General features: G+C 52.4%; 1 protein-coding gene across 2 annotated transcripts in view; it reads right to left on the reverse strand.

Annotated features, from left to right (window-relative positions):
* Positions 1-14,687, reverse strand: part of ATP2A3 (ATPase sarcoplasmic/endoplasmic reticulum Ca2+ transporting 3) — a 48,047-nt gene that overhangs the window by 12,560 nt on the left and 20,800 nt on the right. For both annotated transcript variants that reach the window (XM_065694231.1, XM_065694229.1), the window contains exons 6-11: positions 12,571-12,651; positions 11,349-11,434; positions 10,364-10,828; positions 4,783-4,871; positions 1,802-1,904; positions 1,428-1,559 (exon numbers count right to left, since the gene is read on the reverse strand). In XM_065694231.1, coding sequence (XP_065550303.1) covers positions 1,428-1,559; positions 1,802-1,904; positions 4,783-4,871; positions 10,364-10,828; positions 11,349-11,434; positions 12,571-12,651 — 956 coding nt within the window. The remainder of the gene's footprint in view (positions 1-1,427; positions 1,560-1,801; positions 1,905-4,782; positions 4,872-10,363; positions 10,829-11,348; positions 11,435-12,570; positions 12,652-14,687) is intronic.

Below are 14,687 nucleotides of genomic sequence, written 5' to 3' on the forward strand. Positions count from 1 at the left end.
TCTGGGTCTGATCCACAGTATTTTCTGGAGAGGACAGTGAGGACGTTGATGCCTTCCTTACTGCTTACACAATTACGTTTTGTTGCCAGGAAGGTTTTGCTTGTGACAGGGACACAACCAGCTTCTTGAACAGGACTTTTACAGCAACGTAAATGTAAATGCATCGGTGAAAGGGCAAAAAAACCTCCTCCTTTTGGAGTAAAACCTTGCAAGTTCAAAGTTAAAAGGATGCTCCTACTGCAGCGAGGCTGTGAGCAGGAGCTGGGGAGGTAGATGTGTAAAGTGAATTTGTCCACGCAAAATGCCAGCACTGTCTGTGGATGTTCCAGGCAAACACCAAGCGGCCCCCAAAGGCCAAACCCAGCACAAGGCATGAGTGCAGTGACTACAGTGGGTGCTGTGCCCATAAAAGCAGTGCTGTCCCCACTGTACTGCACAATCAGCACAGCAGCAAGGACACCTGGGAGCAGCTGCTATGCAAACCCCAAAATCCCATTGGAGATTTCAAACCACAGAGACGCTGCGAGCACAAGCAAGAAGCAGTGAAGAGCTGCTGCCAGGAAACTCCAAAGAAGGGGGTTCTGTCCCTGCATAACACAAGAGTAAGGAGAGAAGCTCCAGTGACCAACCCCAGCCTGAGAGGCAGTGCAGTGATGGGTACACGTAACCGAGCAGCTGCTGGACTGATATATGGTTAGGAAATTCCATCTCCCTTATCAGAAACGAGGCAGGGGATTTATTATGACTTGCTCTGGCCTATCTGGGGAGGAAATGCCAGAACAGGGAGCCCTTCCTTCGAGCAAGCAAAGACATTATGAGATCTAACAGCATGATACCAAAGGTGAGTAAATCCAGACGTGAAATAAAGTGTGTTTTCCCCAGGAGGACAGGGAGATACTGGAGAGCTGGAGTAAGGGAACAGCCACGTTGCGGTTTAAGCTGAACCCAGGAGAAGCCAGCACGGGGTATTTTCACATCAGAAATAGGTGTTTCCAAAGAGCAAGCCTTGTTCAGACAGGGGTTTGGTTCATGCTGTGGAGGACAACTGCTCAGTGCAAACTGGGCACCTAAAGATTTGCCATGGAGCTATGTAAGTCCGAACTCTGCATGCAGAGCCCTGGCCATTGTTGAGAGGTCTCTCCCAGATGAGTAGGGACTAGACTGGGTTTGAGCCTCAGGAATCACCTGGTCCAAAGCTCCATGTGGACCCAGATTTGTTCCCCCAGCCCTGGCATCACCTCCCAGGGTCATTTCCCTACCTGCTACAAAACCAGCTCAGGCCCCCTGTGAGCCAGGGAATTTCACCCTGTGGCAGGTCAGTCCTTAGACCATTGCAGTGGTTACTGCTCAAAGAACAGTCGTCCCGAAGCCTTCCTCTCCCTCTCATCCTCCAGCACTGGGGCTCACAGGGGCTGCACCCCACTCACCGAATTGCAGGCGTTGGCTCGCTCCACCTTGGACAGTTTGCTGATGTCAGTGTTGAAGACATTCATCTTCTCCACCAGGCACGTCAGGGCTGTTTCAGTGGCTTCCCCCACCTTCTCATAGACTTTTTTTGACTAGAAAGCATTAAAAAAACCCCAAAACTTAAGCATTAGAGCACATCCTCTACCTGCTGCACTGACCAAGGACACTGCCACCCACTGCACCACCCCGGGGCTCCCAGAGCATCGCCCTGCGATGAGTTGAAGCCAAGGATGGGCATCCCAAAGGACAAGCCTCCACTGGCTTTGCCCTAAAGTGGCCCAAAGCTCAAGGAAAAGCAACCCCTGTCCCCCACACTGCCCCGGTGCCCCCGCACCTCGTTGTAGTCCAGTGAGGAGTCGTTGCAGAGGGCGCAGATGGTGGCCAGCTCCACCAGCCCGTCGTACTGCCCGCACTGCACAGGCTGCTCGTCCTTCAGGCTGCGGGGAGGAAACAACACCCAAACCTCACACCAGCTCGCATGGTCAAATCAGCATAGAATCACAGCCTGGTTTGGGCTGGAAGGGGCCTGATAGCTCACCCAGTGTCAACCCCCTGCCACGGGCAGGGACCCCTTCCACTGGAGCAGCTTGCTCCAAGCCCCTGTGTCCAACCGGGCCTTGAGCACTGCCAGGGATGGGGCAGCCACAGCTTCTCTGGGCACCCTGTGCCAGCGCCTCAGCACCCTCACAGGGAAGAGCTTCTGCCTAAGAGCTCATCTCAGTCTCCCCTCGGGCAGGTTCAAGCCATTCCCCTTGGCCTGTCCCTACAGGCCCTTGTCCCAAGCCCCTCTCCAGGTTCCCTGCAGCCCCTTTAGGCACTGGAGCTGCTCTCAGGTCTCCCCTTCAGGAGCCTTCTCTTCTACAGGCTGCCCCAGCCCAGCTCTCTCAGCCTGGCTCCAGAGCAGAGCTGCTCCAGCCCTCACAGCATCTCTGTGGCCTCTTGTCTCCTCTATATCCCTTGTAATGTTTTCGGATAAGTGGGAGAAAGAGCTCAGTTGAAGCCCCAGGCATGGCAATAAACGCTTGGGTTCATATTTTGTGCTTTACTGAAACACGGCAGGACTAAATTGCAAATAAAGTATCATAGGAGGCAAATAAACTCTAAAATTGGCCCCAGAATAACAAGGGCTGCTGAAGAGCCCAAAACAGCATTAGACCTGAAAGCAGGGGCTGCCAAAAGGCTGATGATGAAGATGATGGACAGAAAAGGGACAAAGGAATTCAAATTTCATGTTAATGTCCACTCCCCTGGGGATTTCCAGTTGCTGGGGATCCAGGCGAGCTGTAGAACCGGCAGCAAGGCCCTTCTCCTCCCCTTGATGCTGCTTTGTGCTCTGGTGAGCTGAAGGGCACCCAAGGGAGCATTTAAGAGCAGCAGACAAATTTAACAACTGCTGCATTGCTGCGGCTGCTTCCAAGCGAGTGGCAAACTGTGGCCTTTGCTTCCTAAATAGCAGCTCTTTGCTATGTAAAGGAGCACAAACATGGCTGGAAAGGAGCAGCCCTGAACACACCAGGCAAAGCTGGATGCTGCCGCTTGCCCAGTGGCAGAAATAGGAGCGGTGCTTTTCAGGGGAAACAACAAATGATCCCAGTTCCAGGAGAGGTAACTGCAGGTTAAAGCTGCATAAACCCAGCCAGGTCATCTGCTTGCTGGAAAAATAATTTGTCAGGCATTTATTAGGATCAGTTTATTCCACTGCTGGTTCCCAATGGAAAGAACATTTTGGAGCCCTTGTAAGAGCTCAGGAGCGGAAAACAGGGAGCGGCCAAGGAAATCTGAAAACCCTGTTTGCTGAGGGACAAGAAGCTGCAATGGGCTGACAATGGGCAGGGGAGAGCCACTGCCTCCAGCCCAAAGGATGCTGCCCAGCCCTGGCCATGGGTATGGGAAAGGCAGGGGGTGGAAGGAAGAGCCTGCAGATCCTCTGGCCAAGGTTGTCATGTTTTGGGTGGTGGAAATTCCAAGGATGGCTTTTGCTGTGTGTGATCCCCTGAGTATTGCTGGTGAGGGATGGGGGAATATGTCCTGATTATCGGCCGTGCCTGCACCGAGCTGGGAAAAGCATCAGCAAAGGTGCTGCTGGCTGGGTGCTGTGCATGTGAGCAAAACCTAGGTCAAGCACGTGCCATCCTGAGGACAGGCTAAAGCAAAATGAATCCTTTCAGTCCCACCAGCCTTAGGGGAATGGGGGGGGTTCTCTCTGTGACACCTAAGTGAGCCCTCACGTCACCCTCAATGCATGATACAAGCACAGGGCTGAAGCAAAACTCAAAAGCAACAGGAATTGCTGCAGACAACGTGGAGCCTCCCTGCAGGCAGTCTCAGAGGAAAGGGACACTGAGCTTCAGAGTTCAGTCCCTCAGTCCTCATTGAACTGAAACGCAGACTGATACCAGCTCATGTCCTGCCTCGCTTCGTAATGAAGATTCCCAGCCAAGCAACAAATTGGCTCTATAAATATTCATGAAATTGAGTCTGAGCCTGGGTCATTGCTCCACAGAGCAGAAGGGACCATAGTGAAGAACGTGTCTGGGATCGCACAGCAAAGGGAGCAAAGAGTGCTTCAACCACTGGCTGAGCTTCCTCCTTCCCCACACTGGGGAGCATCACCTCCTTTCAAAGGAGGGGAACAAATAAACCCAATGGCAGAAAACCGCATGTGTGCAATAACACACCAGGGAAAAGCCCCCATCTCCCTCAAAAACTCATCCTGACACGAGTAGGATGGTGCCTGGGCACAGCGGCCATCTCAGCCATCCCTGCTGAGCACATGGGGCTTGGGGAGTGCTTTTCTGCCAGGGTTTGCAGCCATTTGCAAGTCCCTCCACACATCACTGGCTCCCAGAGAAGCTGGCCCTGGGTCCTGCTTGAAGCAGGGGCAACGCTTGCCAGCCAATACTGAAAACATGCAGGCTTCAGAAACTTGGAGAATGAGCACGCACTGTGAAAAGCCTCGTTCATCGCTATTCCCACACTTGCCATCTTCCCTGTTTCAGAATCAGGCTTGTTATATCAGGATTGCTAACAAAGGGAGAGACAAGCATGTGGGAGCCCCTCTGCTGAGCAGCAGGAGGGCAGCAGACAGAAATGGGGTGTATGCCCTCCACATTGTGTTGGGCAGGGACTAACCATGAGGGATGGGGAAGCGGTTGCCCTGGCTTTCACCATAGAAAAGGGCAATCACCCAGCAACTGCAAACCTGGGGTTCCCCAGCCATAGGCACAAGCTTGACCCTTCTGTCTCCCCCCTGACGCTGCTGCCAACCCAGGGCTACCCTGTGTTACCCGTGAAGCAGAGGGGACCCACACTCACATCTGTCCTTCAGGGGCATAGGTGGAGCCGGTGATGCTGAACTCGTGCAAGCTGCACTGGGTGCCCTCCACCTTCTCCATAATGAACATCTGCGAGAGGGAAAGGTGGAGACAGAGCATTAGGCAGCGATTTCTTGGTAGAACCCATGTGCCCAGCATGGAGACCCACCAGCCCGTACCATCCCAGCAGTGCACTGGGCTCAGCCCCCTCCCTGGTCAGCCCCAGCTCCTGGCTGTTCCCAAATCCTTCTGCCTCTCTCCTGCCTTTTACATGTTCACCTCCTCCAGCTCTTTTTTTCCACTGGAGAGGAGCGATGCCGAGCCAGTTCCTAAGAAGGTAGCTGTGTTTTTGTTGGAGCAGAGAAGGAGCCAGGTCCAGCTTTCCACTCCTGCCCTGGCTGCCCTGGAAAGCCTCTGCAGGGCAGGATCCATCCAGCTGCCCCTGCCACCCCTTCCCAGCTCTTGGCCACCAGCTTGCCATGTATGCTACCGGGCTCTCAGCTCTGCTCCAGGCACTGGCAGTGTGGCAGCTCAGTAATAAAGCCCCTGGGAGCAGTACAAGTCCCACATGCCCCATTTTTAGTGAGTTTTGCCTTTCAAACTTCCTTCCAGTTTCTCTCTTACTGCTACAGTGAAAGCAACAACCCCCCAAACCCTAAACCACAACACAAATCCCGCTCTCCCCAAGCTGTCCCAGACCCTGTTGCCCCCTCCTAGCACAGCCCATCCTTTGGGGCAGCCTCCAGCTGGAGCAAGAGCGGTGCCTGACCCCAGCCAAGGCGACACTTTGGCAACGCTTGTTTCTGCTTAATCGTTATTTATGACCCAGGTTGAGGCCAAAAAGTAACATAATACTAAATAAAACTGGTGTGGTGAATGCGTTTTCCCGGCTGCAATTGCCTGTCGGGAGCAGCCAGCAGGGAGCCTGATTTCCTCTGGTTGTTTGAGATGTTCCCCAGGAGAGGGAAGCAACAGATGCTGGAGAAATTGGGTGGCATCACTCAGCACCAGAGATGCCACAGATCTGGGTACCAGCCATTTCCTTAACACGGTGAGTTTTAGTCTTATTAGTGTTTTATTTAATTGACTGTTATTATTAATTATTGTTAACTATAAAAGGGCACCCCACCACAGAGACATCCCCACGCAGCCCAGTATCCCCACATGCAAGCTTAGAGCCAAGCCAGAAAGGTCAAGCTTAGTGAAGCACGTTTACAGCAGGTTTAGCTCCAGGACACCTCGGTGGGTTTTCTCACCTCCACATTCAACAGGTTTGGGCAAATCAAAGCAGAAGGTTCAAAGCAAACACCTCCTGCATGAATACTTCAGAGCCTGAAGCAACCTCCCCGTGGCCCCACAGCTGCACAGATAATTGCGGATACCACATTTGCTAGGCTATTGCCCTCAGAGCCCATCCTGGAGACCCCTCAGTGTTCCTGAAGGGTTTCAAAGGAAATCAAGAGCTTAACAGATGTCCCAGGTCCTCTGTTGAGGCAGCGAGCTCCTCTGGCAGGAGGTGCAACCACTAAAATGCATGAAGAACCTCAACAGAAACCTCCCTAAGATGACTATTCCAGAAACCGAGGTGAAGTGTGGCACCTACTCTGAGCCAGCACCAAAAAGGATCTTCCAAGGCTGAGCATCCTTCATCTCTTTTCGAGACATCCAATGCCATAGGCCTTCCAGACAGCCAAAACCTTCTGGTTTGTTCAGAAAACAGACTCCTGTGCTCAGAAATGCCACCCAGGCTCATTCACTGAAAAACCTGGAAGCATCCACCCCAGGCACTGGTGGTTTTGCCTGATAGGGGCCTGTTTGCTTCCAGCCGCTCATAGCTACAAAACAATTCCTACTTTTACAATAGCAGCTTTCTTATTAAAAAAAAAAAAAAAAAAAAAAAAAAAAGGAAAAGGAAAAAATGTAAAAGTCACTCCAGGCCCTTTATTTTTCCATGCCTCTTTAAAAGAGGTGCTGTGTAACCCACAGCAACCAGAGGTTACAGCACTTTTCCTGCCTGCTCCCAGCTTGTGTGACTGGCAGGGGACAGGCAGCCAAGGCACTGCAGAGGTGTTGGCAGGGGTTTGAGTGGTGTTTTTGCACTGAAAAGGGGTCAGGTTTGCAGGCAGGGGAAGCAGTCCAGAGGAAATAGCTGTGTCTTAATCTGTGAAGAGGGCAGGTAAGGTTTCCATCACAGAAATAATATAAATAGCAACAGGAGCAATAGGAGGAGGTGGCAAAGCTGCACGCTGCAGCTTGGTTTGTGGGGGCTGACAAGAGATGCTCACAGAGACCTTTTGCATTGCCATGGTGAACACCAGCTCCAGCATCCAGCCAGCACCACCCCACGGCTTCCCTCTGCTCACCCCCATAACCCTTTTAAAACCACGCTGATGGTTTGGGGGGTTAACACAACAGGGAGATGGGAAGGAAACCGTTACGAGCACACCCTGCTCCAGAAGGGTTTCAACCATTGCACCTGACAAGTCTTGTCTGGCTCTGGTGCTGTATCATACAGCCAGACACTGCTGGGTGTATTTTTAGATAGCAAAGGGCACCCATGGATGCACTGTCTGCAGGCTTGCGGGGAAGGAGATGTGAAGGATACATCTGCACATTTCTGCAGTACCTTCAAAAGAAGTACTCATCAAAAGGCAGACGAGAGGATTGCTGTCTGGAATAGTAAGAGGCTGCAATCAGCAGTCATTTATCCATCAACCAGCCCACAGACCAGCATCATCTTCCTCCTGCGCTGGAAGCAGCCCCGGCACCCATCCGTAACTGCCAGAGCCCCTAGGAAACCCCCAGCAGGGTCTCCCATTAATTAGGACTGGTTTAGACAGACAGCACTGCTGAATCAAGGCAGTGTCCTGGAGATTTAAAAGCAAATAGTGCCCACACAGCCCCCGACTGGCTGCACTGGGAACAGGAGTTTGCACATACAGGCTCTGCTACAAGGTTTATTGAGGACAAACCCCTTTCTGCTCTTGTTCCCCAAAACACCATCTCAGAGGCATCCAAACATCACCTCCCTCTCCCAGACATTAGGCTCCTCTCCAACGCTGTCCTGCTCTGCCCTACACCGCAACAGCCCCAAGCCTCCACAGCCACACTCACATCCCTGCTTCAGGTCCTGACTTTCAAACACCACCCTCGAGCTCCTGGAAAATGAAGCCATGATGCATAAAAGGTGCTGAAAGTTTTAGGAGAGTGATTTAAATGTGCAAGAGCAAAGCTGCAATGTTTCTCTGCCCCTTTTCCCCCTGCCAGACTCCCATCACTCCCAATCACATAGTTATTTAATAGTTGGGAGAAGGCTGTTCCTGGATACTCCACGCCATAGGCTGGGTGAGATGGTGGTCTCGGAGACTGCAGCTGTCTATAAGGTGACACAAACCATAGGTTCAATCTGATTTAGTAAGTTTTGGGGTTTTGGCTTTACTGTGATATTGCACAGCTGTAACCTCTGGTGGACTTGAGATCAGAGCAAAAGCACCAAGATTTTGGCCATCCCAAGTGGACAAGGCCCTGGCATAAGGCACTTCAGTGGGCACATAATGCCCATGGGCGTTTGGGGGGCACGGCTTCACCCCTGCTGACTACCTGGCATCCACATGCACCCTGCTGAGCTGGCTCTGCTGCATCCCGGCTATGAAATCCAGACACCAAACGTGACTCAGAGCCAGCAACAGAGCTGAGGGTTTAAAAACAGACCTAAAGCCTTTTAAGAGTCACTTTACAGCTCTACAGACCTGACGCCAGCAGTGAGATGTAGAGGGCAAGCACTGCTTGGCACCATACCCTGGCTGAGCAGCTGCGCTCTGTCAAATTTAATGTGCGAGTTAATGAAATCACACTCAATTAATGCATTTTCACAGGTTATCAATGGGCTTTTGTGGCTTTTCACCCCCTGTGGCTGAGCAGCTGCTGGGGCAGGAGCGCATCCAGGACACAACAGCAGCACAGCACAAATATTTACCCACCCACTGCTCAACAGAGCCATCAGCAGTCCCTGTGCCGCCGGTATCAACATGGGAATCCCTCTCCGTTAAACATTAACAGCCACATTCGTGTGTCCTGCGGCCAGCCCGGCTCTTGCTATCAGGAATGAATCAGGAATCAGCCAAGTGAATAACACGGATACTGGAAGGGGGCTGTGGGGAGATGGGGTGGATGATACACTGAATTTTTAATTTCATTGAAGTTCGTTCTGCAAATGATGCTGATGCTAAAGCCCCTCATGCATGCCACTGCCCCACTCCATCCCCCTCCCGCCTTCTCCCTGTCTCAGCATTCCTAATCTTGCCTCTCCCGATCGTGCCACACTGCAAGAGATGGTGGCACTTCTTCCTGAGTTCAAGGAGCAGATCCTCCAGTAGGAAGTGTTGTGGAGAAGGCATGGTCACTCCCACCTCTCCTTCTGCAGTCTGCAGAGCTGAAGAGAGCCCAAGTACCGGGGTCACCCTTTACTTGCTTCCCTGCATCACTGGGGCAGAAAATGGACTGGTAGGAACACGTGGGCAACTTGGCCACTGCCTCATCCCAGCAGTGTCTCGTTTTAAATCATTTACAGAAGAGGAATATCAGATGTTTCCAGTCATCCGTATTTTGTGCTGAGCAAACCAGTGGCCAAAGCCCATGGCCAGCTTGCAGCACGATCACAGCTTCCCACCACGCTACCAAAGAGTCAGAGAGGAGGAATGGTGGCCAGGTCCATTTTTCCCCACAGCAACACATTTTCCAAGGTTCTCCTATAAAACTGACATGCCAAGGCCATGAAGAAAAGCTTTCCTGAGACTTGAGCATTAATGGGGAAACTGAGAAGTACTTGGATGGTCCAGGCTTTCCTAACAAGTCACCTCTCCACGCAGCCAGGCAGGCAGCAGCAAAGCTCTCTGGTAGACCAGGAGCCTTCAATCTCTTTGCCAAACCACCCCAGTGCTCCCTCCGCCAGAAGAGTTTTCCAGTCCAAGCCCAGCTGCACACATCTGCTGATGGTAGACCTTCCACCAGCAGAGGACAAGTAACCAAAGCACCTTTTCACCAGGTCATGCACATCTTCTCTTAACCCATGGATTTCTACACAAGCTTTGTCACAAACTCACACATTGCAGTGACCCTACAAGTTTTGATCTTATGGGTCCAGGTTTTGTAGTTTCTTCCTGGTTTGGTCAAAAACAGGGGGAAAATGGGCAAGAGGGCAGAGGAGGCCAATTGTGCTGGCATCTCCAGGAGCTCTGTCTCAACTCCACATCCCAGCAGGAAGAAATGCTCTCTGAGAGGTAGCCCTGAAGTAAATCTGCAACACGGCATCTCCAACCTGGTGTGCTCATAAAAACGACTTTTCAAATAACAACCATGCCAAGAGAAGCCATCAGCCTTACCAACCCTGCTCAGGCAGAGAGGAAGCTCAGAGCTTCCTACAAACCATCTTCCATTCTCACCTTCACAGTCCTGATACGAAACAAGTCTGGTGAGGACAACAAAGCCCAACACCCCATGATGGGGATGGAGCAATGCAGAGTGCTTGGGGGCTTACAGAGCATTCCCCCTGCACCTCAAACCCTTGAGCACCCAGCACTCACCCGGCAGACGGACATCTGGTTGGTGGTGAGGGTGCCGGTCTTGTCGGAGCAGATGACGGAGGTGCAGCCCAGGGTCTCCACAGAGGGCAGGCTCCGGACGATGGCATTCTTCTTGGCCATGCGCCGTGTGCCCAGTGCCAGGCAGGTGGTGATGACAGCCGGGAGGCCCTCAGGGATGGCAGCCACCGCCAGTGCCACTGAGATCTTGAAGTAGTAGATGGCCCCCCGAAACCAGGAGCCGCCGTGGACCGGGTCGCTGAAGTGGCTGACGTTGATGACCCAGACGGCGATGCACACCAGGAAGATCACTTTGGAGAGCTGCTGGCTGAACTCATCCAGCTTCTGCTGCAAGGGCGTCTTCTCAGGCTCGGTCTCCACCATCTGGTTTCGGATCTTCCCGATCTCGGTGTACACTCCTGTTGCAATGACAACCCCTACGGCCTTCCCAGCGGCGATGTTGGTGCCCTAGTAGGGAAGAAAGGGGACAGAGTGGGTAGGTGGGAATGAAACCTTTCAGCCTGAGCAGGGAAATGGGGTGCTTGTTGTGAAAGGAGAACATAAGATCTTGGTTAAGGGGAAATGAGACATTCTGGGGTCTTACATAAACCCACCTGAAAGCAGCTGGACATCCCTCCTGAGAGCTCTCTCACCCCCCGAGGACCTGACTGCTGTCTGAGAGGAGCATGAGCAAGGAGGAAGCCCAAATGCAATAGCTCCAGGCTCAACCACAAACCTTTTCCCCACCCATAATGCATCCTACCTGATGGAAAACCCACAGTGGTTGCCCAAGGCATTTAAGGGTGTCATAGCCCAAATGAAGCAAGTTCTTATTTTTATGTACCTGGGGCTGCTCTTACGGATTTGGGTCTTTCTCATGCATGCACTCCCTTCCTCTGCTCAGAGATCTCCCACCTCCATCACCCTCTTCACTTGGTGGCTCTTTGGAAAACCACAGGCGAGGTGGGGTCAGGCGTAAAGGACTTACAGAGAAAAGCATGTTCTTCTTGTCCTGGTTGACAGCTCGGGGGTCAGGGATGGGGTCAGCATGCTTGATCACTGACACAGACTCCCCTGCCAAGACAAGAAGGGGGAGATGAACCACACGTTTCCTCTCCAGCCTTTGCTCTGAGCCTTTCTAAAGCAGCATTTGGCCATCAAACCATCCATCATGAGGATGTCAGAGCTGGGCCAAGGCGCTCTGAAGATGAGGGCTGCAGAGAAACAAGCTGTGCACAGCACTAGGAGACAGAAGCTCCTACACAGCCCAATGAGAATGTGCCAAATCCCTGTGCCAGGAAGCCCGCAGGTCAGATGGGGATTGTAGGGCAGCACAACGGGAAAGGTGCCCAAAGGCAGGTTGGATGGGGCCTGGAGCAACCTGCTGTAGTGGAAGGTGTCCCTGACCATGGCAGGGGTTTGGAACTGGATGAGCTTTAAGGTCCTTTCCAACCAAACCAGTCTGGGATGCTATGCAAGCCATTCTACTGAAGGTTATTTTGTTCTTTGCAGATTTGCCCTTTTCTGCACTTCCTTTTGCCCCTGGAGAACTATGTTAATGCAAAGCCATGTTTTGAGGACACCGGGCTCCTTTCTTTATATTTTTAACAATTTTTCTGATTTCCTTCCCTGCTGTCATCTCCTAACTTGATGCATTTACAAAATCATACAAAAGGGCTGAAACACTGGAAAGCCCTTTTTGTCATCTAGTCATTCATCAAAATCACAGAATGGTTTGAGTTGGAAAGGACCTTAAAGATCATCTAGTCCAAACCTCCTAGCCTTCCTTGACAGCAGAGAGAGATTATTCCTGAGATATCACAGATTATCAGGCGTCTCCAGAGGGGTTTTTTGATTAAAAAAGAAAGCCCCAAATATTGTCACCTCTCCCTGAAGTCATGAGGCCTCGTGCACCAGTGGTCATCATGCAACAGCTGAACTGGGGGAGAATGGGCAGGAACTGAGCACCTCCTGCCTTGTGTTGCACAGGAAAGCTCCATCCTTTGTGCTTTGCAGGAGGGATGCCCAAGCACCAGGCTCATCTCGCCTATGCCATGGTTTTTACATGACGCTGGGACCTCCCCATTTTGTTCTCCCACCCATTTCCCACCCTAGCAAAGCACTCAGCCCAGTCTCAGTCCCCAAATCTGGCTCCAGAGGGAATGCTCTGCGTTCAGCAGCCGCCTCTGCCCCATCAAACCTGCACGTACCCGTGAGGATGGACTGGTCAACCCGCAGGGTGGTGGAGCGGATTTCGATGATCCGGATGTCCGCAGGCACCTTGTCACCCACTACAAGGACAAGAGAAGAGCAGCTCCATCAGGTGCCCCCAGCCATGCCCATCACCTTCCCCAGCTGCCACCTGAATGAAACTTGATGTGGTTTGAGCCAGGTTTGCTGGGACATGTAGCAAAGGAGGAGCTCCACACGGGGCAGCCAAACCAAGGCATAGCCCTGCCCCCTGCCCTGCACTACCTGCCCCACCACATCCCAGTCCCTCCTCTTCCCTGCAAAACCCCTACAGCACCCTCCATCTTGCCCCTTCCCTGCAAAAACACCCAAACATCCCAGTTTTAGAGCAGCCTGAGCCTCCTGACATCACTCTTAGCTCCGTTTCAGGGCTCCGTGGGCTGACTGGAAGCTGTTGACACTGGATGACCTTTTCCTGGCTGAGACAAACAGCCATCCACGGGTCTCCTGGCACAGTAGGGTGGTTACGGGTGAAAGCAGCCCCATCAACTCACAGCCACCAATCACCACCCTCTCAGACGCCTGTGCTTCCTTAAAAAAACCATTTAAAGCTCCTTTCCCCGCTGGGTTTCTTCCTCCTGCTCCCTTATCGGCTGGACACAACTGCACTCCGGTGCTTCGGAAACACTGATGCAGAGCGAGCCCTGGCTCCGAGCACTTAACATCCCTTACACAACACTGCCGGCTTGGCCGCTAAGGAGCATCTCAGATCCCAGACTTTAACAAGCATTTCCTCCCGGGGCTCGTAAAACCACCCCTGAGCACAGCAGGATGGGGCTGGCATCGCTCCATCACCAACCACTTATTCCAGCTGCACATCCCGACGCTCTGGGATGCGGCGTGAAACATCTGCCGTCAGGACAGACCTCCCTGATCCACACTGCAGTTGGTTTTGGGGGGAGTGGTTAAACACAGGGACCCACAGACTCCCCAAAATGTACACTTCATGCACTCAGACTTTGGAGCATCTTAAATGGGGGCAAAGAGCTCCACTACTCAGGGAGCTTGGCAGTGGGATGGCAAAGCCAGGTCTCCTTGTCCCCTCCTTCTGAATACAACTCATGGGCAGATGAGGAGGGAGGCTGGTCCTTTGTGAGGTTCAATACATACCAGAAATCTGGAGAGGGACTTTTTACAAAGGAATATAGTGACCAGACAAGGGGGGATGGCTTTAAACTGACAGAGGGGAGATTTGCAACATCGGGCCCCAGTGCCTTCTGCTCCAGGGTGGGTAGTGGATATCATCCCAGAAGGCTTGCATGGCACAGGACAGACCTGGAGGCTGCCATTAGCCAGCCATTGAACACATCACCTGAGCACGGCAAGTCTCCCATGTGCCAGAAGCCAAGGGAAGGAGAGGAACCAGATACTGCTGGAGCAAAGCAGGAGCAGGCAGGTGATGCAGCACCTGATGGTGTGCCCTCAGCAATGCCCTGCCTGCTCTTTTGGGGTAAGGCAAAAAGCTGGTGCTGCAGCCGAGTTTAATCCATATACAGATGCCTGCACAAGGGCTCACCTCGACTGCCTTGTCACGAAAGAGCAAAAATCAGCAGGGAGCTGGATTTAAACAGCTCGCCAACGTGCAACCATCATAGAATCATAGATTAATGGATCTTATGATCATCTAGTTCCAAACCCCTGCCACGGGCAGGGATGCCTCACCCTAGACCATGTCAGCCAAGGCTCTATCATCCCCCTTAGTGCAGCAGGTTTTCTGCTCCCTGCTGCCCAATTTACTGCCTTTGCACAAGTGGAAGCCATTCCCTCCTGCGAGCACTGTCCCTGCCATCCCCAGGATGTCACCCAGATGTCCACTGCATGTTCAGAGCTATTGCTCCTGGTGCACTTTCCTATCAGGCAGCCTGATTGCATCCTCACCACTTGCTAGAACCTCCTAAACCCGGTTAACTTGCTAATCATTTGCAAGCCCCTCCAGGGAGCTCAGCTCTTTCCCTCCCAGTCGTGATGCTGACTGTGCCATTACAAAGCAGTATTCAGCCGCTAGCGGGCAGGCAGCAAGCACTCAATTTGGGGGAAGATGGGAGAATTTAATCAATTATTAATTAATTAATTTAAT

Source organism: Lathamus discolor, chromosome 14, assembly GCF_037157495.1.
Source record: "Lathamus discolor isolate bLatDis1 chromosome 14, bLatDis1.hap1, whole genome shotgun sequence".
Lineage (NCBI taxonomy): Eukaryota > Metazoa > Chordata > Aves > Psittaciformes > Psittacidae > Lathamus > Lathamus discolor.